Consider the following 22,831-nt stretch of genomic DNA (forward strand, 5'->3'; position numbering starts at 1 on the left):
ATGTTTAAACTGTTTACTACAAAAACATAAGACTTAATAGAAGTGTTTATAACCTCTTCCGCCCGTTTTCGTAAGTTTATACACAGAATTGCGTTATTTTTATTTAATCATTAATATTTTATTACTGGTTGTTTTTTTGCCAATTGTTTTTATTCATTATTTGACAGACAGACAGACAGACAAGTACTGTCCCCTGAGATGCTCCTGAAAATACAGTTTAAAGTTTCCTTTATTTTAGGTTGCAGAAAAAAAACATTTTAAACTTCCCTTGTTGTAGTTTTGAGTTGCAATGTTAAGCTCTGTGGAAAACGATCGAAAGTCTTAAAAAAAATAAAAAAAAATCATGTTCTATTGGACCTTGGTCGCTTTTATTGATGTCACAAAAATTGCAGATTTATATAAAATAAGCGACATTTTTAATTTATTCTTTACATATTAAATTAAACTCCATTTTTTTTATTTAATTATATATACGTGTGTTTTCGTGTTTGTGTGTGTGTTCCCAAACTATTTGTAAAATTCTCGCAATAAGATAATACAAACTGGATAATTTCTGGTTAAAAAAAATGACACGTTTTATTAGACAGGTTCGTAGAATTAGCAGCATTGATCCAATAAAGATGACAAAGATGATGATATCTCATGCTTTCTGGTGTCGAAGTCAATTTAAAAGAAATATTGCAAAAAAACAAAACAAAAAACTTTCACGATTCATACCTGACACACAATAACCCTCCGAACAGAACACCGACCCTGGCGCAGTCTTTCTGTAAAACTGTTGGTAAAAATCTAATCCCTGCACTTGCCAGTGGTAAACACAAGATGTCGCTCTCGGATCCAGTTACAGACCTTTAATCCGCGGACAGTTTCAAACCTGTCACCAGTGACATGCAAACATATATTGTTTATGTACATCCAGAACATCCTTGAATATATACATAAAGAAGTTATGATACAATCATATACATTAGTATTCAATGTCAGGGTTCATCTTTTTTTTTTGACTCGATTTTCTCATCTTTTCAAAGAAAATACTGTTTAGAAGTAAAATGATAACGAAGTATGTCGAAGTCAAACATCTTGATGTTCCTTATTTAAAGAACCAAAACCTTCCGGATCTTTCCAAACTGACCTTCAGACACGTGGATCACTTTTACATGTAAAGAAACCGAACAAAAAAAAAAAAAAAACAAGTTTACTCAGAGTCAACAAATATTAAACTTGGTGGAATATTGACCTGGGAGAAAGAACATGAAATAATACTTCATACTTGCCACATAGGCAAGTATTTCAGAATTCAATTTGGCACAACAGTACAAGACAAGAGTAATAAGAATGATGGAAGTTCACATTTACAGCAGATCTGATAACAATCCTAGTGAATCTGAAGACGTCACACTGAGTAAACACATTCTAGAACCTCGGTGCTGATCCGAGATCCAACAGATCCTTGACCACATCGTTGGTATATTGACTTATGGCGTGACTGGTCCTACAAAAACAATGCGAAAAAAAACAAAAAACGTCTGCATTATCACCAGTCCTGTCCATGTATGTGAGACTGTTACTGACACACTGTTATGACCTTGAATAATAAAGACTGATATCACTTGGCAAAGCATTAGAGTATATTCTCAAAATACACTTAAATCTACACGTAAAATAATGACATAAAGAATCTTTTTTTTAATCTCAGATCTGTTCAGAATCCTGTTTTGTCGCGTAAATGTCGTTTATTTCCATGGATCCAGAACCGACTGTAGTGTCGTGAAAATAAAAAACCTGTTACTGTCGCAGGATATATATATATATATAAAAGTCTGTGGATCCGAGATCCTTCCATCAGGTCGTGTTATGTCTCTGTGAGTCTTTATCTGATCACAACTGTCGCTCCGCTGCAGGCGAAGGCTCGACGACATTGACTCGAAGGTATGCAGGCGTGGCAGGAGAAGAGGAACAATTCTCAGCTTGGATCCGATCCCAAAAAAAAAAAAAAAAAAAAAAAACTCTTGTGTAAGGTTCTGAAAACCACAACGAAACAACCTCCGAGTTTCTGGAGTCCAATATTCCCGCGGTTCTCCGCCTGTGATCCCACTTTTAAAATCGTCCTGATCCGAGTCTTTCCGCCTCCGGCTAAACGATCTGGGCCTTGTGGATGAAGGAGGCGTGAGGACTCACCGCCTGCATGCCGGGTTTGGGTCGCATGGTACCATTAGTCTGGTGGTAGCGTGGGCTGTGCGCCTCGGACACCTGGGAGCTGTTGGTCTCGCTGTCATCCCGGTCGTCGGGATGCTCCTGACTGGCCGGACCCCCCAGACCCTCGTCCACCTCGTCCTCGTCGTCGGTCACCGGCGGGTAGCTGGAGCTGACCGGGGACGGGTGGTGGTTCTTGCTGACGCTTTCCGTCCGGGAGCTGCCGTCCGACGGCACCGCGTTGCCGTTCAACTGCCGCACGATCTCCGTGGAGTGGACCACCGGGAACGAGGACGGCATGAGGGGCGGGTGGAGACGGGTCTCCTGCTGTGGTGGACGACATCGACGGGGGTTTGAATTAGTATTTCATAGAGGTTTAGGAAAACATCCATACACTTGAATATGGCAATTGTGTTTCCCGCGGTACTGTAACGATATTTAACAGCACTGAATTCGTTTTTTACAAAATAACATTTAATTTGTTTTAAGGTTGTTTTATGGTTCGTATTTCAGTAAGGTCAATTAAACTTCCAGCCTCTAGATAGCAGCAGTCATTACGTCCTCAGCAGCTAAAGGAATAATGAGGTCCTGCAAGATCCCAGGGATGACTGAGGACGAGAGGATACAGTTGCTTTTTAAACCTGATGTTTGGACATACAGTATTTTGGTTCGAAAACCAATGGAAGCAGTTACGACTTCGTCAAGAGTCATGTGGTCTGTAAATTCTGCAACACCAGAGTCAAGTACTCAACAATACTACACATATATCCTTGTCACTACACTATCACAACACCAGAGTCAAGTACTGGACAATACTACACATATATCCTTGTTACTACAGTATCACAACAGCAGAGTCAAGTACTCGACAATACTACACATATATACTTGTAACTACACTATCACAACACCAGAGTCAAGTACTCGACAATACTACAAGTATATACTTGTTACTACACCATCACAACACCAGAGTCAAGTACTCGACAATACTACACATATATCCTTGTTACTACACTATCACAACACCAGAGTCAAGTACTCGACAATACTACAAGTATATACTTGTTACTACACCATCACAACACCAGAGTCAAGTACTCGACAATACTACACATATATCCTTGTTACTACACTATCACAACACCAGAGTCAAGTACTCGACAATACTACACATATATCCTTGTTACTACACTATCACAACACCAGAGTCAAGTACTGGACAATACTACACATATATACTTGTTACTTCACTATCACAACACCAGAGTCAAGTACTCGACAATACTACACATATATCCTTGTTACTACACTATCACAACACCAGAGTCAAGTACTGGACAATACTACACATATATACTTGTTACTACACTATCACAACACCAGAGTCAAGTACTGGACAATACTACACATATATCCTTGTAACTACAGTATCACAATGTATCGTATTGTTGTCCCTGTATCGTGATACTTGCCCTCAGATTCCTACCAATACAGCTTCTTCATTTTGAAACGCAATGAAAAGAAATGATGCAAAGACAGTGCCATCTAGTGGCCTTTCAGAATAAAGTAAGTAAGTAAGTAAGTAATTTGTAATTATATAGCGCTTTTCCAGACCAGGGTCACAAAGTGCTTAAACAATCAAAACAATACTCAATAAAGTACAGTATATACTGTACTTTAAAAGTCAAGATAAAACTGATAACACAACAGGAGTTCCAGAAAATCAAGGAAAAGCCTGAACAAATAAAATCGTCTTAAGATTTTTCTTAAAGGAGTCGAGACACTGTATCATGATACCCCATCAGCTGTTTCATGAAGCCTCATTGACAAGTCACTAGTATCTAACAAGTTGACAGAAGAAGAGACAGCGTTGAAACAAGGATGAATTATTATTATTATTATTATTATTATTATTATTATTGAATTATGAATTATTTTAAAGTTGTCACAGAGCTTGTGTTCGTGCGGTGGATTTAGGGCGTTGGTGGGTGTCAGGGGAGACAAGGGGGGGGTTCAGGGTTCAAACACTCACCAGAGATATCGTGCTGTTCCGCACATACGTTTCCACCCTGAGCCTGGTCTCCTCCTCCCGATCCACAGACCTGTCTCGGCCCCTGCGTGAGTTGTTGTGCAGAACCGGTCGGCCCAGGTAGTCGAAGGCCGCCCCGCCTCCTCCTCCCCGCCCGCCAGAGATGGTGGACCGGCTGTCGCGGTAGTGGGCCTGCTCCTGTCAACGCAGGACGACGCCAGATGTAACCCAAGAAGAAGAAGTTTGTCGTAAACATTCTCCACCGTCAAGCTACTCTTGTTCCTAACGTATCGCACATGATCTCATAGGAACGGAAACCGTTCCGAAGTTCCATTAAAAAGACATTAAAAATAGAGCGTCGTGGACATGGATTGCAACTTGACATGACACACAAGACCATTTGGCAACACAAGAGAGCGCACAACATGACACAACACAACGAAAGAACAAGGAACAAGATGACATGTAACAAGTGTGTACAAAAAGCAAGAGAACACACGTGGAAGTCGTCTCTAAGTCTCCGTGTTGTTTGTGTTCATCCGAGATCTGGCGTGACGAGTCTTATTGACTCTCGACTCCTTGGCTGACTCTGTAAATACAACCTAAAGAAATGTTTGTGTATTTCTTTCACTTATCGTCTGCACAAGACAAGCAGTAAGAGCTGCATGACTAATTTCAGGTGCGGTATCGTTGTTGTTTTCGTCACATTCTGATGAGCTGAGTCAATTACCAGAGTACTTGAAAACAAACGTTCAACTCAAACGGAACGCGGCTCAAAGTTCAGCCTGACTGAGCGTTCAAACGTTGACCCTTAGAAACCTGAATAATATCTGCATTTATTATTTTAATATACATTTTAAAAAGAAAATATAAGTCTATAGATTGTACAAAATATGTTCTATTTGCACAATAAAAGTACAAATACTTTTGTAACTCTACTCTACTGACTGTTGTGTAACAACAACAACAACCAACACCACCAAAAAACAATTATTATAAATATAATTAACAGAAAATCTAATTATATTTATTCTATAAAATCATGTTTTTCACAATAAAAGTACTTTTACGCATTTTATTATTCTGCAAAATATTGGCTGTTTAAACCATTATAATATTTGAGTATAACAATACTTGTCTGAACCAAATGAATTATTATAAATATATAATTAAAATAAAATCCAATTATATTTATAGTATTAAATCATGTTTTCAAATGTACCTTATTTCCACAATAAAAGTACTTACGCATTTTATTATTCTGTAAAATATTTGCCATTTAAACCTTTATAATCTTTGTGTAAAACAATATTTGTGTGAACCAAATAACATTTATTTAAAATATAATTAAAAGAAAATCTAATAATATTTATTGTACAAAATATTGTTTTTAAATGTACCTTATTTTCACAATAAAATTACTATTACACATTTTAATATTCTGTAAAATATTGACTGTTTAAACCTTTATAATATTTGTATAAAACAATACTTGTCTCTTTAAAACATAAGATATATTTTATCATAAATTCAAAAAAGAAAACGTAATCATTTTGATTGTTTAAACTTATTTGCACATATAAAATAACTTGTTTGTGTTTTATTATACTGTTAACAAGAGATCTATTCAAATATATTGTTGCATCAATGTAAAATGTTTTAAAGGCGATGATAACATTGAAAATATACATTTTATGTATAAGACCACATTATCCTTCACTACAAATATCATCTTTATAATCAATTTATACCTTTATTTAATTATAAGACAATTGCGAAGTTAAGCTTTCATGTTCCAGATATTACAATAATAATATGAGATTCAGTAGTTTTTATTCTCAAAACATGCGATCCAGCCAATCAGGGTTAGAGAAAGACGAAGACTGACCCCCATTGACGACAGACTGGTCCTTATGGTGCCCTCGACTCTCAGCGGGATGTTCTCCTCCGTCTGTGGCGAACAACAACAAACAAACATCAGATTTAATTGATGGGAAAATAAGTGTTAAAGCTGAAAATTTCAAATTATACAATAATTAAATCGACTTCCAACACAAGGGATAAGACAAACACAATTATTCTCGGGGTCTCCTTGACTCAAAGATAACAGAGGGGTTAAAATTTAAGGAAGTTTAAATGAGATTTTCTAAAAAAAAGTTTTGAAGTTAAAAACTATCTCTTCATTCAAGTTGTAATTTCTGTCATTTAAAAAAATAACTTTAAAGTTTACAAAACGGACATTAGCTTTTTGAATTCAAACTTCAAACATGTGTGCATTCAAATGTTCTGACTGTATTTGAGCTGTTTATTGTTTTTAATTTAATTATTAATCACCTTAACTGTATGTAATAATTTTTCAAACAACAGAATTGTATTTTGTCATGCAGTGCTTTTCGGGGAGGGTTTTCATTTGTATTTATTTAGTTTTTTTAAATATAAATCCGATGATAATTAAAAAAAACAAACAAATTATTTTAACGTTAAAAATGTAACGTTTAAAAAACAATAGATTAACTCAAAATTAAATATTGATCTTAACTTTAAAAACCAAATCAAATAATCAATGAAACCAAAACAAACCAAACTACAATGTAAAAACATAGTTTTGAGCAAAACACAAGCTTTATATAATAATAATTTCAAGACTACTTTTAATCATTGATGGAAGCAAAACCAGGATTAATAACATATTAATAGAAACAGCGATTGCAGTTGGAAACAGAACAATTCTCTTCTGAGAGTTAAAAGCCAAACTTGCGCTACAAATGAAACTTTTACGAAAAGTGAAGACACCAGATTCAAAAAGAGTTTTTGGGTAAAGAGCTGGGATTGTCAAGACGACAGACGATACTTTGCCCAAGAATAGAATCACATATTTATCAGAGCTCTTCTCAAAAAAGCTGCCGTCTGTCAAGATTCCATCAATTCGAAATGAAAAGGCAGATCTCGGCTCTCTTCCCCCGCAGCGATTCAGTCGAGCTGCAGTTCTGCTGTTTCTGATCATGGAACTGCCAAAGTTTTAGGACCTGAATCAGGTCATGCAGAGAATAAAACATTTAAGAGAGAAGCAACAGTACCGCTCCTCGGGTGTCGGTGCTGACAGAGTTGATCCTCCTGAAAGAAGCTTGTCTGGAGAGTGTGCTGATCTCCTCCCTGTCAGGGACACACAAGGTTCCTCATCAGCCGTGGAAGTTCTTGACAAAAGCTTATTTATATTTTAAACGTACTTCTTCTCGGTCAGCTCGCGCACCAGCTTCTTGTTCTTGCTCTTGTGGTGACACGAGACGATGACGACGATGACGAGCATGAGGACGAGGAGGCCGACGGCCACGGCGATGACGATGACCATCAGCAGGCTCTCGTAGGACACTTGGGATTCTTACCAGTGAGGAGAAAAGTTAGTCGTTTAAAGGAAGTGGGACGCCTCGGTCCTGGTGGACGCTCCCGTCATCTACCTGCCACTGTGACCGTGGTCTCGGCCTTCCCCACCCCCACCTCGTTTCTGGCCGAACACTGGTACGTTCCTGCGTCAGAGAGGCTGATGGGTTGCCTGAAGATTAGGGATCCGTTCGGGTGAGGAATTGCACCTTCTGGTAATTCAGCGCCTTTCCTGCAAAGAGTCCAAACAAAAAATATTTTAGTTTGAAATTCAGAAATAAAATGTCAAACAACTTTCAAAAGTACCGTATTTTCCGCACTGGATTATAAGGCGCACCTTCAATGAATGGCATATTTTAGAACTGTTTTCATAGCATAAAAGGGATCATAGAATAAAAATATATAGTCAATATATATATATATATATATATATATATATATATATATATATATATATATATATATATATATATATATATATACTGTATATATAGTCACTGGGGTTGCGTTATGCATCCACTAGATAAAGCTGAGCTAAAGGGAACGTCAACAAAACAGTCAGATAAAGTCAAACTTTATGAAGTGTTCTGACAACTCCGTTCACTCCCATGCTAACGATGTTCAAATGATGTTTAAAAGGCTTCAAGCAGCAGCGCGTGAGACTGGTGTTGTGAGCAGACAAATAATGAGCAGGAGTCAAGTTGAGCGCGTGTATGACAGCTAGAGTGCGCGTGTATGACATGTTGAACACACGTGTATGACTGGTTGAGAGCGCAGCAGAGTGATTTTGAGTGTACAACAACCAAGACACACTCGCTCAAACAGGTGGCAGTAATATCACTCCATAAACGTCCGCCATAATATGACGTGCGTCATAAATCCCACCCCGTGATGACACAATGACGTAATCCCGCCCACGGTTACCCACCAGGTAATGTTCATATATAAGGTGCCCCGGATTATAAGGCGCACTGTGGTTTTTCGAGAAAATTAAAGGCTTTTAAGTCAGCCTTAAGGTGCGGAAAATACGGTAGCTTCTTCGTCCCTGCTGAAGCTGCTGCCCCCGCGATCCTAACCCGGATAAGTGAAGGACACAGAAACAAAGTAGTTTCTTCACAACACTGGAAATTAAAGTGTCTGATTCTTAAAGTTTTCCTCATTGTTGTCAACTCATAAACATGACACATATATCATAGACTGTATCTGTGCAACACCTTTTTCCCTTATCTTGGCAACTATTGAACATTTCTGTTCTTAATCTTCATGTGAAAGTATCTGACTTGTGTTATTTACAAGCTGGGACAAGACTGAGCGACACCAGCTGACGTTCATTGACAAAGCCAACTGGTTTTTAGAAGCAACAAACATTTGTGAGCGAGGCTGATTGTGTAATGGGAGATGTCAGGAAAAGAAAAACATAGTAAAAGTTGTAGTAAAATGTGTAACTATAGCAGAAAATAAATGGTGAACAATATAATGTTCTAGTATTTTAATATCTTAAGACAAACATATTCTTCCAAAGTAAGCATGATTCAAATGCACTTGAAACTGACCATAAGTTTGATGCATGTGCAGGGAATTCAATTGAGCAAATTTCAAATAAAATCAATAATTATCAAGTCAAGATGAAGACCAATGGTGTTCCCTAAATGTCACACTTCTGCACTTACGCTTAATATTTGAAGAACACAAGTGCATCCCGATAAACAGTGTGCGAAAATGTAGTGTGCAATGAGCACTCAATTTGTGCTCTCAAATCGCCAGAAAATTGAGTGTGGATCGATGGACACTTTCCACCCTCAACGTCCTCCATCTTAGTGACGTAGTTGACGCTAAACTGAAGCTACGTCACTGATGACGCGTCTTCGGAGCAGATACCAGCGTAAATGTCTCGAGAAAACACAAGTTTTACCACAAAACAACACAACAACGGTAATAACACAATGAAAAACTTAATAACTTCTTTTAATTATAGAAAAGTGTTGTCAAGTGTCGGTGATAGTGTTCCAACTTCCGGTTGCAAACAGCGTTAAAAAGTAGTAGAAGAAGAAGCTGTCGAGGCATTTCCAGTTAGTGCGTAGCTGCAGTGTTTGATTTGAGACAGTACTACCCTGTACAAATTTACACACTACACAAGTAAGTGCACTGTCTTACAGTGTACTGTAAAGCAGTGCACTTAGAGAAGTGCGCGATTTTAGACACAGCACATGTTTAATTATTTTTAAGGCTACATTTGGTCCAATGACATGACAAGAACTCATGGAACTCTTCGATTTTACCTGCACCGAAACAAAACCCTTCAACTATTATGGAACCAGAGGAACATTATAGGCTAAGGCTGTGTCCAAAATCGCGCACTTCTGCATTTGCACTTAGTATTTTAGGTTTGTCCCAATTAGCAGTGTGGGAAAATGAAGTGCACAATGAGCACTAAATTGGTGCACTCAAACTGCCAAAAATGGACACTTTCCACCCTCAACGACCGCCATCTTAGTGACGTCACTGATGACGAGTCTTCGGAGCAAATACCAGCTAAAATATCTTGAGAAAACACAAATTTTACCACAAAACAACACAACAACAGTAATAACACAATGAAACACAACTTAATAACGTTTTTGTATAGGCGGAAAGTGCTTTCAATTGTCTGTGATATTGCTCCAACGACTGGTTTCAAAAAAGTAGTTAAGTAGAAGCTGTCGAGGCATTTCCAGTGAGTGTGTAACGACAGTGTTTAATATGAGACGGTACTATCTGTCAAAAATGAGTATGTGCACTATCTTAAAGTGTACTATAAACCAGTGCACTCGGAGAAGTGTACGATTTGGGACACACTCTAAGAATGAGGAAAACTTAAACCCATTTATCATTATACAGATTTATTGATGAGCAACTGCTGAGGTGAATCACTCTTGTATTCGACTATAGATCAGGACAAAAATGCAAATGAATATGAGAGTTGATAATTGGATTGAACAGAACAGTTCTTCTAATAGTTGGTGTATTGGACCTAGAACTTTTTCTATTCAACGTTTTATGGTGGTACACAGACCAACGCAGCCGTAAGACAGAGACGGTGTGGAGTCACTCGTACCTGGTCCAGGTGAAGATATTCGGGTTCGGGTTTCCTTTGCTCTTACACCGGAGGATGGCGTTCTCGAAACCCACGAACCAATCTGCATTGAAGCCAGTGACCTCTGCATGGGGAGGGTCTGCCAATGACAAAAAGAAAAATCAGCACATGAAACCAAGGACATACTCTTTAAAGACATTAAAGATGGAAACATTATATACTAAACATACATTATTAGAGGCGTATAGTTCAATTTACAATCTCGTTTTGTTTGTTGTTGCCTTCATAAACTACTACAAATCCCATGATGCACTGCAGCAAACTTAGTGAGTGCCAAAGTATTTAAAAAAAAAAAGTCTATTGTGTTTAAACAGTTTGAATACAAATGATAATGAGAAGCCTAACAAGTCTGCAACAGTAAACAAAAAAAAATTGAGACAAATGAGTCATATAGTTTGAAATGCATTTTTAAACATTCTCCCACTGATCTTGAGTCGAGACAGACTGTGGTCCAGACCAACAGTATCATGTCTTTGAAATGTCATACTAATGGATGTAAAGTATTCAGGCCTTTTAACAAAAGTAATTGTATATGTTGTGATGTAAAACAAAGGGATTCTAAATGTCTCAAAGTTAATGGAAGGAAACAGACAGTTTAAAGTTAATATTAAACAAATAATTTTCCTCCTGACAAATGTTTCGTCAATAAATGTGTTAATGCAGGAAAATATAACACTTAAATTATTCCGAAATGTCACTATATTTATATCTTATTGATAGCCAACATCAGTGTATGCATTCTTTAAATGAAAATGGGAAAATATTCACAATATTTCTTAATTAAACCTCAGTTGACAGCAGTCATTACTTCCTCTGCAGCCAAAGGAACAATTCAAACCTGCAAGACTCTGGGCGACGACTGAGGACAAGAGGATACAGTCAAATCCATCGGCTTTTAAAGCTGATGTTTGGACATATTTTGGCTTCAGTTCTATTCATTTAAACAAAAGAGAGTGAAACAATCACAGGATGTCCCTAAAAATCAGGGTCACCTAAAAATCGATCGAGTATATCGTATCTAGTTGTAAAGTGTGATTAAAGTATCGCTTCAGCCCTAACATCTATGACAATTCCCGAAATGTATTCATCTTTTGCGAGCACTCACAGTGGACCACCACGGTGTTCCGGAATCGACGGGGCTTCTCCAGGGTGGGGTGAGTGACCAGACAGTCCAGCTTCATGCCGTTCATGCCCCTGAGCGGGTGGAGGGAGAACTGAGTGGACACGGCGCCGTTGTCGGACGTGCGGTTGGTGGACTGTCCCGTCAGATCCGTGTCCCAGGACAGGAGGGCGGGCGGCCGGGCCATAGAGCGGCAGGTGGCGGCCTGTCGATACGACTGACCCTCCACCAGGACCACGGAGTCTAAGGTCGTGATCGGGATGGCTGTGGAGTAAAGAATGGTTCATTAAGCAATTCAATCACACCTCAGGAAAGTTTATATCTTGACACTCTTGGTTGGGTTTAAACATAAAACATTGCTTGAAGAAGTGCTTGAATTTGAAGACGATATTCTTGTCATTAAGTTCCTTGTAACTAACACGTCTCTTCGTAACAATAAGGTAACATGAGCAGTGAAAGTGGGGCGTATGTTGCATAACTTCTACATCCGTTAATGTTTTCACCAGAGGATTAATGAACTTTTATTAAGTCTTCTCTTGATCTTCCTTATGAATCCCTTATGCTAACAGGGTCTTACATACAGACGCACATAAGAAAACACGTGCAAATGCTTATGTCAGCATTTCTATGATAATGAAAACATTCGTACTCACAACAACTTAACACGACAACTGTGAAACTGTGTGCACGTACGAGTAAAGCAGATGAAAAGAAAGAAATAAGAGATGCTGCGTTAGATTTAGTAATAACTTTGTGGTGTGGAGATCAAATCTGATGCTTTTTTCAGAATCAGAAACTTTTTAATGTCAGTGTTGTAACCTCAATATAGGTTAGAACACTGCTAGCTAGGTTTTTGTTATAATTATCACAAAAATTCTTATATTTCTCATTATGTCAATGTGTTATCTAAGAATTCTTTACATTTTTTCACAGTGTTTAACATCCTACGGGCTTTACTGGAATCTGTTGCATAAAACATTTTTGTCAGGCCCTGCTTTGAGTGCATATGAGTTCTACTATGTTCCGATGTAGTTCACTTCTCTGATGAACAGCCGCCGTCGAATCCTGATGTTTACTTACACCACACGATCAGGGACAATTCCCGCTCAAAGTTCCCGGAGGGGAAGGTGCTGATGTGGCACATGTACTCTCCTTCATCTGAGATTTCAGTGTTCCTGATGACCAGGGAAGAGTCGGTGGTGGGGTCACTGCTCTTGAAGTGTACACGACGGAACCAAGTCCCAAAAGCTAAGATGGGGGGGGGACAAGAATTATTACACAATTACGAACTTGCAACGACCACTTTCTAATATGGACTCAGTCTTTTAGAAGTTTTAGTTTAGACTCTCATCTGATCGCAATTGGCTGGAGAAGTATTGTTAGTAATAAGTAAGTAATTTTAAGTATTAAGTGCAAATAAGTTCAATAGCAGTTGTTCTCAACCATCTGAGAGTTTTCTAAAACAATATGTTTTTAGCATAATTTAGAATATCATTTGTTTTAAAATTATATTATATTTGATTATCAGATAGATTTACTATAGTTTTATCCAATACAAAACAAACTGATCAATATAATCAAATAAAGTCACAATTTTTACCCATTTTTAATAATAATGACAGGTAAGCTGGACATATTGAGCCAACTATTTGTTTTTTAAGTGGGGCTATATCTCCTTTTTCATTTGAATTAAAAGATAGTAATGAGAATAAACAAAAAGTTCAAATATCTTTCATATGAGCAACTGTTTTGTTGGAAATATATATGTATTAATGGAAACATAAGGAAGTTATATATAGAGGTAAATTCAGAAATACATTAAAATAATTATTTTTCAACATGTTATATCGAATAAAACGACAATTGTATTTACTGTTCAGGTCTTTCTGCCTGTGGGCCCTCTGAACTCACCTGTCTGCCCGTTAACATGGTGGGCGAGGATGATCGGCTCCTTGGTGCCATCAGCGTTCTTCTTGTCCCATGCGACCTGCACCACGACGTCAGTGGTCTGGTACTGGCAGGGCAGCACCGTGTCGTGCTCGGCGTGGGCCCGGATGGATCCAGTCGGAGGGTCGTCGGCAAATCCTCCCCCTGTCACTGCAACCACGAATGACTCTCAGTGATCATAGCTTTATCCTTTTAAAAACATCTTTTAAACTTTATCTTTCAGTCAAATGGAGGTCCAGGTGCCAATCTAGACTTTTAAGTAAATATATTGCATTTCCTTTTTTGTTCTACAGCTTTTTTCCTCCAGTATTTTTGGTCCATTTTTATTTTAATCTTAATTTATAACATGTCTGACATTCCATCAAACGGTAACATTTCGTTCAAAGATAAAATGAAACTTACTCTTATCAGACACAGAAATATAATACAGGTGTTGAAAAATAAAAGTTGTATTTCCTCTTCAGCTACAGGAAGGACAGGCTTACTCCATATCTGCCAAGAACATTCAACAAAATGTGACTCGTGTATTTTTTAAATTAGATTCTATTATTATGCTTGAAGCTTGAATATTGTGTCTTCATAGTAAGTCAATTTGGTTTAAATTAAAATAAATGAAAGCAGGAAACCGGAAGTCAACATGAACAAAAAGAACAATAAGACAGTAAAGAAATCAAGAGCCATAATGTATATTCATCTGAACACCAGACGAGAAATGCTGTTCGACGAGTTACTCTGGACGAGCTTTCGACACCTACTGATGTTTGGACAAGTGTTTAGCAAGGCCACAGGAAACAAGCGTGTGTCTGTGAAACTGTAAACCACAGATACCCGACATAGTGTCTAGTTTCTCGATCTGTTTACATGTTAAATGAGTGCGATGATCATGCAGATTGTCTGTGTGTATCAACCGCTCTGAGCAAATACGTTCTGTCACGAAAGGATAATCGCACGCTCTCGACGAGCTTCCTCTTCTTAACAGATGCAACTACTGCCAACACCCTGAGAGTAAATCGATGCTTTAATCTGCCATTTTTCTTCACATCGTTTTCAAGTTGTTTACATCGTTCACATAGACAGGCAACTTCCTGTTGACTTTGACCCTGAACTTTACATCGAGCGCCGACACAACAAACCCAATAACAAGAAAGACTTTGGTACACAGACAACTATGGACACAAGCAGGACTTTTAACCTGTACTACATTTTGAGAAAAATGTATACACAAAATAATAATGCATTCAATTATTCAATTGAAACAAATTCAATACTTTTCAATATTGAAATTATTGAATGTAATTATTAAAGAATACACTACACATTCAACCCTATGATGGCAGTGCTGTATACAAATGTACTGCCAACATAAATTTACAGAAATGTAAGAATACATTTTTTTGGTGAGGGTCACTTTTTCAGATTTATTTGTGGGGAAAGCAAAACAGTATACATTTGAATAAAAGTCATGTTACTCTGACCCAGGGGTCCCCAACCATTTTTGTACCGCGGATCGGTTAAATGTCTGGATTGTATTCACGGAACGACTTTCAGATAGAGAAAAAAGTAAAAATAGAATAACATGACCTGCAGTAAAACTACAATTAAGTGCATGAACACAAAGACATCTCACCATAACGCTGAATCAGCAAGAGCTCTGGACGAAGAGTATGTTGTAATGTTTGTGTATTAGCATCTACGTATATTTACTTGTATGCAGACGATGGTGTTCTGTACGTGTGCGTCTCTTCTTGACTTTGTACCAAAGTGTGAGCATGTTTGTGTTGAAGCATTAGTTCTATGGACTGAGGACAGAAGTTTAGTGTCTAGAAGAAGTGTTTTACTAGTCAAGAGTCACAGAGTCATGTTATTTTAAAGAAAATCAATCAAAACATTTAGGAAGTAAAAATAAAAACTTTATTTATTCTGTGTGGCCCTGTAACAAATGTCTCACGGATGGGTACCACTGCTCTAATCTACTACCTCTATCTTCTATACTAGAAAAAAATCTAATAAAAATATAAATTGGTCGAATATTGTTGCACCCAAGTGTAAGTAAACAACATCACAATATATTAAAAATATTGTTCGTGCCTCCAAACCAAGCAATAACTGCTGTGTTACTGACCAGCCCGATGTGTCGTCCTATTGTAGTGTAGTTACCCTGAGCACTAAAAATGACAATTATCAGTACCGACCGTAATCTTTGAATACTGTACATGTTTTATTACCTTAACATGTTGTGTCTTGAAAGAAAGAGGTACAGAGAATGAAAGAGGGTGTGTGTGTGTGCGTGTGTGTTGGCTGTTGATTCTCTCTACCAGGAAGGTAAAACTGGACACGGACAAAAGAGCATTAATCTCTTTTGGTAAACAAGAATATGTAGTATGTAGCAATAGAGCAACGGCAGAGCCACGCCAATGTAGTACCATTGTTCTGATACGGTTTTCAAATGGAAAGACTCAAAAATCATGATTTATATTCTTCAAGATACTGTATCAGTGAAACAGTGAAATCCCGCCAGATCCCGGTGATGACTGGGGACGAGAGGATACGGTGGACTCCAGACATATTTTGATTTGAAAACAAATGAAAACAGTTACGACTTCGTCAAGAGTCACGAGGTCTGTAAATTCTGCAACACCAAGTACTGGACAATACTAAACATATATACTTGTTACTACAGTATCACAATGTATTGTATCATTGCCGCTGCATCATTAAAACTTATTGTACTGCGAAGATTCTTGCCAATACACAGTCCTGTTCTTTAATAATTATCATCTTTTCGGCAGCGCAGAATAAAGATTTTACAATCATTTATTTTTTCAAACACATTACGGAAGTGGGTCAAAGGCAGCAGTACTGTTTATTTCCCTTATGGCTGAAGTTCCAAAAGTAAAATTTAAAGGTTTGAGAAAGAGAAAAGAGGAAAGCTAGCAAAGCATCACTTTCTTTTTAAACAAATTGCACATAAACACTGTGGGGGCGGGTCTTTCAGTTTCAGCAATAGTTTGTAATTAGACTGTTCTAACAGGGGGTTACATGCCGCTTTAAATACTTGGTCATAGGCTACAAGATCCTTAGATGTTCCCACGCCAGACTGGTCATGGTTAGGTGTCGTTCACTGACTGACGTGATGACGGAGCTCTCCGTCAGACGCCTGTGCGAACACGTTTTCAATTCACAACAAATAGTCGATAATAATGTTTCAGCCATCGCTGTGAGAGAATCCGTGTCGGATATGATTCACGGTTTTTACCATCAGCGTCGATGAGTGTTTTCAGACAGGCGTGTTTTCCAGTGTGTGTCACTCACAGCTTACAGTCGCCGCAGGAATCTGCCTGCTCTGCATTACTGGAATGACACGATCTTAAGAGGTCGATCGGTTTGATGATGGTCTGTGGGTCGGTTGCAGGACACGTGAAAAGATACGACTTCAATGATTCTCTTCTCGATCTGAGCGACAGGCCAACACGTCGTCGTCAGTAGTCGAGTGCAGGTGAATTTGTCGAGAACTAAACTCTCACTTCATATCATCTTACAACCGATCTGTTCGCATGGCAGACCATTGGTCAAAGCATCAGCTCCAGAAACACCCTCAACACACTGAAACTCGTCGGGTTTTGTCTTAATTAATAGCCAGACCCGAAACTCTACACGTCTGTATTTAAACAGAACTATGAAGGAAACCGACACTGATCTTGGGTTCCAGCCTCATGTTGCTGATCTTTTTTTTGGCAGTCAAGAGAAGACAATACCTACCTGAGAAAGGTGGGGTTAAGATTTTGTAGATTCCAGAGCGAGTAAAAAGGGAAAAGGAAATGGTTGATTAGATAACAGCGACATTGGCGGTGGGAACCGAAGATAAGACTTGTTTTTTTGTCTTCCTCAAAAACAGCATCTCAAACTTTACAGGACACATTCCAAGGTATTATCATTTAAAATGCTTTAATGATAATCACAGGACACTGTAGGTCCGACACTGTAGTATAAAAGTAAACTATTGTCAAAACTTTCTTCCTGGTTAAAGAGTGAGTTCAATATAGTGATTTCACTGGCATTTTGTAAGTAAGTAAGTTATTTGTATTTATATAGTGCTTTTCCAGACCAGGGTCACAAAGCTCTTAAACAATCAAAACAATACTCAATAAAATATATACTTTAAAGATCAAGATAATACTGAGAACAACAGAGGAGTTCCAGAAAATCAAGGAAAAGCCTGAACAAATAAAAACGTCTTAAGATGTTTCTTGAAAGAGTCAGTAGATCCATCAAGCGCAAAGAGAGAGGAAGATCGTTCCAAAGCTTAGGAGCAACAGTCTGGAAGGATTTCTAAAGCATGTTCATGAACGATCAGTAGATTCTGATCCACAGACCTCAGAGCCCGAGCTGGGCTGTAAGGCTGGATCAGAAACGCATGGATTATAAACTCCAGATCATGTTGTGACAACATTTTCCTAAATTTAGAGATTTTTCTCAGTCGAAGGAAACAGTAAAACATGTCTTCTTGTTCTCCTTTCCATCTGAAGTAAATGGAGTTTTCTAAGAATTATTTTGGATTTGAATAATTTGTTCTGTCAACACTGCTGGTGAAAGAGAAGTTGCTTGGAAAGGTGTTTTTTGGGACAACCATACTCAACCCAATCATTTCAAAGGTAATATTTCAGAAATCCATCATAGGCATTACAGAAAAATCTATCATAAATTAGCGAAGGAAATTCTATCTTTGTCACAGAAAGAGGAACAAATCCAATTGATGTTTACCTAGAATAAATAAAAAAAACTGAAATCCATAATTTTCATAAACAACACTACTTTTGAATTAAGAAGTCATTCAGGACAAAGAACAGAAGTCGAGGCATTGTAACTCAAATGAAACAAATACATGGCAAAATAAAGCCATAACCGAGCAAGTGAGTTCCTTTAAATGAAGGTTATGATAAGTTCATTATTGCAACATTACATGGAATAACACCAGTAGATGTGTCATCAGTGATGGTGGAGTCCCAAACTGAACCTATGTTGCATCACTCACTGACTGCAGGCAGTACTATTCAACAAACACTATTAAGTGTGTATTAAAAATGGTAATTTTAAGCAAGTTAGTAAGTCATTTATAGTTGTAGAGCCAGGGTCACAAAGCGCTTAAACAATCAAGACAATACCTGATCATTTAAAGACATGAAACTCTTACTTAAGAGACCAATTGTGAAGTTTAACAATGTTTATTATGACAAATGTATGTCTTTTCATTCATGACAACCTAATTGTCATACTGGGTGGGGGACGACAAATAATATTATTAACAATAATAGCTGTTTGGTTTTTAATTGAGGGTTTTATAATGACTTCATGAGCTTTCTCTCACTCGGTGCAGACGAGAGGAGGATCGTTCGGCAGTGACCGGTTTTTCCAGAAATATCAGAGGATAGCAGTGAAGTCTCTCTTTCTACAGCCACGAGAGGAAACGAACAAGAAGGTGATTCAAAAAAAAAAGTCAACAGCCTTGAAGAACAAGTAAAAATCAGGAGATGTTGTTTGCATGAAGTGGACCACATTAGTAATTGATGCTCAGTGTTGTAGGCAGTCTTGTAAACAGCGTTTTTACATTCATAAATAATTAAAACTATACACTGATCAATTATTTAACACCGATGAGACTGTTTCATAAATCTTTTAATTTAAAAACAAGATGCGTTTAAATCTTTTCATTAAAGTAGTTGTCATGGCGCCAGGGATGGTTTTCGATTATTATCATTATTGTTATTTTAGGGCCATCAGAAATAGAATTTACATGAATTCACCAATAAAATATTAGATGTGTAACAATAAAACCAGACGCAGTTCTCTTAAAGCAGCTCTATGCGATTTCTATGTGGTAGTGTTTAGCCCGACGGGAGACTACATTTCCCATGAGCACTCGCTAAACGTCGCCATGTCCCGGTTTGCAGCAGTTTTCCAGACTTCCATTGATGAATGAAGGATGATACTGATGAGGTAATGAATCAGATTGTGGAGAATGAAATATAATATGATGGCTTTGTAAATAAAATAACTTTAACTTTCTTTTGTACTATTACCCCCCCACAACCAGTAGATATGTGGCATGTTCACACCACCCCCAAGAACTTTTACAGTGGAAATACAAATCACACAAAACACCTCAAGTCACGGTTTATGAGTCATTCAACTAGTTTTAAGTTGATGTGTCGTAACAAGTTATTTAAGTACAGAAATATTAAAGTACACAAAACTAGCCGGAGCTTCATTAATTTGCAAGATATTATACAATATATATTTAGTACAATTCATGTGTATCAGATGCTTCAGCAAAACAATCATTTTAATGTTAAAGTTAGCGGCTGCCAAGGAGGCTTGTTAAAAATATAATAAAGACGCTTGAACCGTAGCATCCGTTGCAAAAGATGCTAATGCTGCACACGTTCAATAAACCAAAGATGCTGCTAATTTTTAATCTTCACAGGTGTTTGAACCTTCACTGAAAACTTATTTTTTAATGTTAAAACTGCTAATGCAAGTCAGCCAAAGATAGTAGCCGATGCTAAAGCCACAAATGCTAACTGCTAATGCTAGTCAGCTAAAGATAGTAGCTGATGCTAATGCTGCACACGTTCAATAAACCAAAGATGCTGCTAATTTTTAATCTTCACAGGTGTTTGAACCTTCGCTGAAAACTTATTTTTTAATGTTAAAACTTCTAATGCAAGTCAGCCAAAGATAGTAGCCGATGCTAAAGCCACAAATGCCAACCTGCTAATGCTAGTCAGCTAAAGATGGTAGCTGATGCTAAAGCAATGCATGCTAACTACTAATGCTAGTCAGCCAAAGATAGTAGCCGATGCTAAAGCGATAAATCCTAACTGCTAATGCTAGTCAGCTAAAGATAGTAGCCGACGCTAAAGTCACAAACGCTAACTGCTAATGCTATTCAGCTAAAGATAGTAGCTTATGCTAAAGCAATAATTGTTAACTGCTAATGCTAGTCAGCCAAAGATAGTAGCCGATGCTCAAGCAATAAATCCTAACTGCTAATGCTAGTCAGCTAAAGATAGTAGCCGATGCCAAAGCAATAAATGCTAAATGCTAATGGTAGTCAGCCAATGATAGTAGCCGATGCTAAAGCAATACATTCTAACTGCTAATGCTAGTCAGCCAAAGATAGAAGCTGATGCTAAAGCAATAAATGCTAACTGCTAATGCTAGTCAGCTAAAGATAGTAGCCGATGCTAAAGCAATAAATGCTAACTGCTAATGCTAGTAAGCTGAATATAGTAGCCGATGCTAAAGCAATACATTCTAACTGCTAATGCTAGTCAGCCAAAGATAGTAGCCGATGCTAAAGCAATAAATTCTAACTGCTAATGCTAGTCAGCTAAAGATAGTAGCCGATGCTAAAGCAATAAATGCTAACTGCTAATGCTAGTCAGCTAAAGATAGTAGCCGATGCTAAAGCAAAACTGGTAAAAAAAACGAAATAAAAAAAAAACATGTTTCCTATATTTGATGATAAAAAAACAACAACTTGGGAACCTAAACATGTATTTAATTAGTTGTTTTCTTTTTGTTTTTCTTCCAGGGACTAGTTATTTTCAATTGAAAAGTTGGATCAACTAAGGATCACGTAAAACACTCCACGTTAGCTTCGGTGGCCTCACACCTGTCCCGGACACTCACCTGAACCGTGGAGGACGCAGAGAAGAAGAGACACAACGGCCGGAAGGGACTTCATCCTCCTGGGCTGAGAAGCTACCAACTCATGCGGGTCCTGAACCTCCGGCCCAGAGCAACGTTCTTCTCCTGCTACAAGTGTCCAGAGCAACGTTCTTCTCCTGCTACAAGTGTCCAGAGCAACGTTCTTCTCCTGCTACAAGTGTCCAGAGCAACGTTCTTCTCCTGCTTCAAGTGTCCAGAGCAACGTTCTTCTCCTGCTTCAAGTGTCCAGAGCAACGTTCTTCTCCTGCTTCAACTGTCCAGAGCAACGTTCTTCTCCTGCTACAAGTGTCCAGAGCAACGTTCTTCTCCTGCTTCAACTGTCCAGAGCAACGTTCTTCTCCTGCTACAAGTGTCCAGAGCAACGTTCTTCTCCTGCTTCAACTGTCCAGAGCAACGTTCTTCTCCTGCTTCAACTGTCCAGAGCAACGTTCTTCTCCTGCTACAAGTGTCCAGAGCAACGTTCTTCTCCTGCTACAACTGTCCAGAGCAACGTTCTTCTCCTGCTACAAGTGTCCAGAGCAACGTTCTTCTCCTGCTACAACTGTCCAGAGCAACGTTCTTCTCCTGCTACAACTGTCCAGAGCAACGTTCTTCTCCTGCTACAACTGTCCAGAGCAACGTTCTTCTCCTGCTACAAGTGTCCAGAGCAACGTTCTTCTCCTGCTACAAGTGTCCAGAGCAACGTTGTTCTCCTGCTTCAACTGTCCAGAGCAACGTTCTTCTCCTGCTTCAACTGTCCAGAGCAACGTTCTTCTCCTGCTTCAACTGTCCAGAGCAACGTTCATCTTACATCTTCTCAAGAGAAACTTTTTTTTTGTTTTAATGAAACAAAAAGTTATTCAAAATGCGGTTAAAATCCTCCTCAAAGACTCATGTGTGTCACACCGCTGCTGTCATGTTTGCCCTTTTGGGAGTAAAGTAGCTTTACCTGTTTTTTGGATACACCTGTTGGCGCTACACCTTCACCCCCCCCCCCTTTCTGTCTCACACACACACACACACACATCGAAAGTCGTCGATCCGGTTCGGTCCAGGCGGGATGACAGTTATATTCGCGTCTGCACTTGTTCTGCTCGCAGGTGAGTCCAAGAAACACTTTGGTGACGCGAAGTGACTGTTAAACTGACAAAAAAACATCTTATTCCATGGAAATGATCTCATACTGCAACGTTATAGTTCATTAAAAACGTCGAACAATGATCACGTCATAGCCAGCAGTCACTTTCAAAATACGTCATTCTTCGCCATTCTATCGTTCGTCTTATTATTGTTTTTAAGATCGTATTGGAGTTTTTTT

At 38.3% G+C, this 22,831-nt stretch overlaps 1 protein-coding gene across 1 annotated transcript; it reads right to left on the bottom strand.

Annotated features, from left to right (window-relative positions):
• Positions 1–532: 532 nt before the first annotated feature.
• LOC148081694 (nectin-4-like) lies at positions 533–22,654 on the bottom strand. The gene is made up of 11 exons (XM_087788658.1): positions 21,496–22,654; positions 13,768–13,953; positions 12,937–13,104; positions 11,842–12,120; positions 10,698–10,815; positions 7,681–7,835; positions 7,453–7,603; positions 7,303–7,378; positions 6,114–6,176; positions 4,229–4,423; positions 533–2,520 (listed from the first exon to the last, which is right to left on the bottom strand). Exons 1-11 carry the CDS (start codon positions 21,548–21,550, stop codon positions 2,134–2,136), a joined length of 1,833 nt encoding a protein of 610 aa, XP_087644784.1. The 5' UTR covers positions 21,551–22,654; the 3' UTR covers positions 533–2,133.
• Between the last annotated feature and the right edge of the window lie 177 nt (positions 22,655–22,831).

This window comes from Callionymus lyra, chromosome 4 (genome assembly GCF_982586985.1).
Source record: "Callionymus lyra chromosome 4, fCalLyr1.hap1.1, whole genome shotgun sequence".
NCBI lineage: Eukaryota > Metazoa > Chordata > Actinopteri > Syngnathiformes > Callionymidae > Callionymus > Callionymus lyra.

Coding starts and splice junctions, on each gene's coding strand:
- LOC148081694 (XM_087788658.1), bottom strand. CDS start 21,550: ATGAAGTCCCTTCCGGCCGTTGTGTCTCTTCTTCTCTGCGTCCTCCAC. Junction 7,836..10,697: donor AATATCTTCACCTGGACCAG/GTACGAGTGACT, acceptor GACTCTTTGCAG/GAAAGGCGCTGAATTACCAG. Junction 7,379..7,452: donor CGCGAGCTGACCGAGAAGAA/GTACGTTTAAAA, acceptor TGTCCCTGACAG/GGAGGAGATCAGCACACTCT.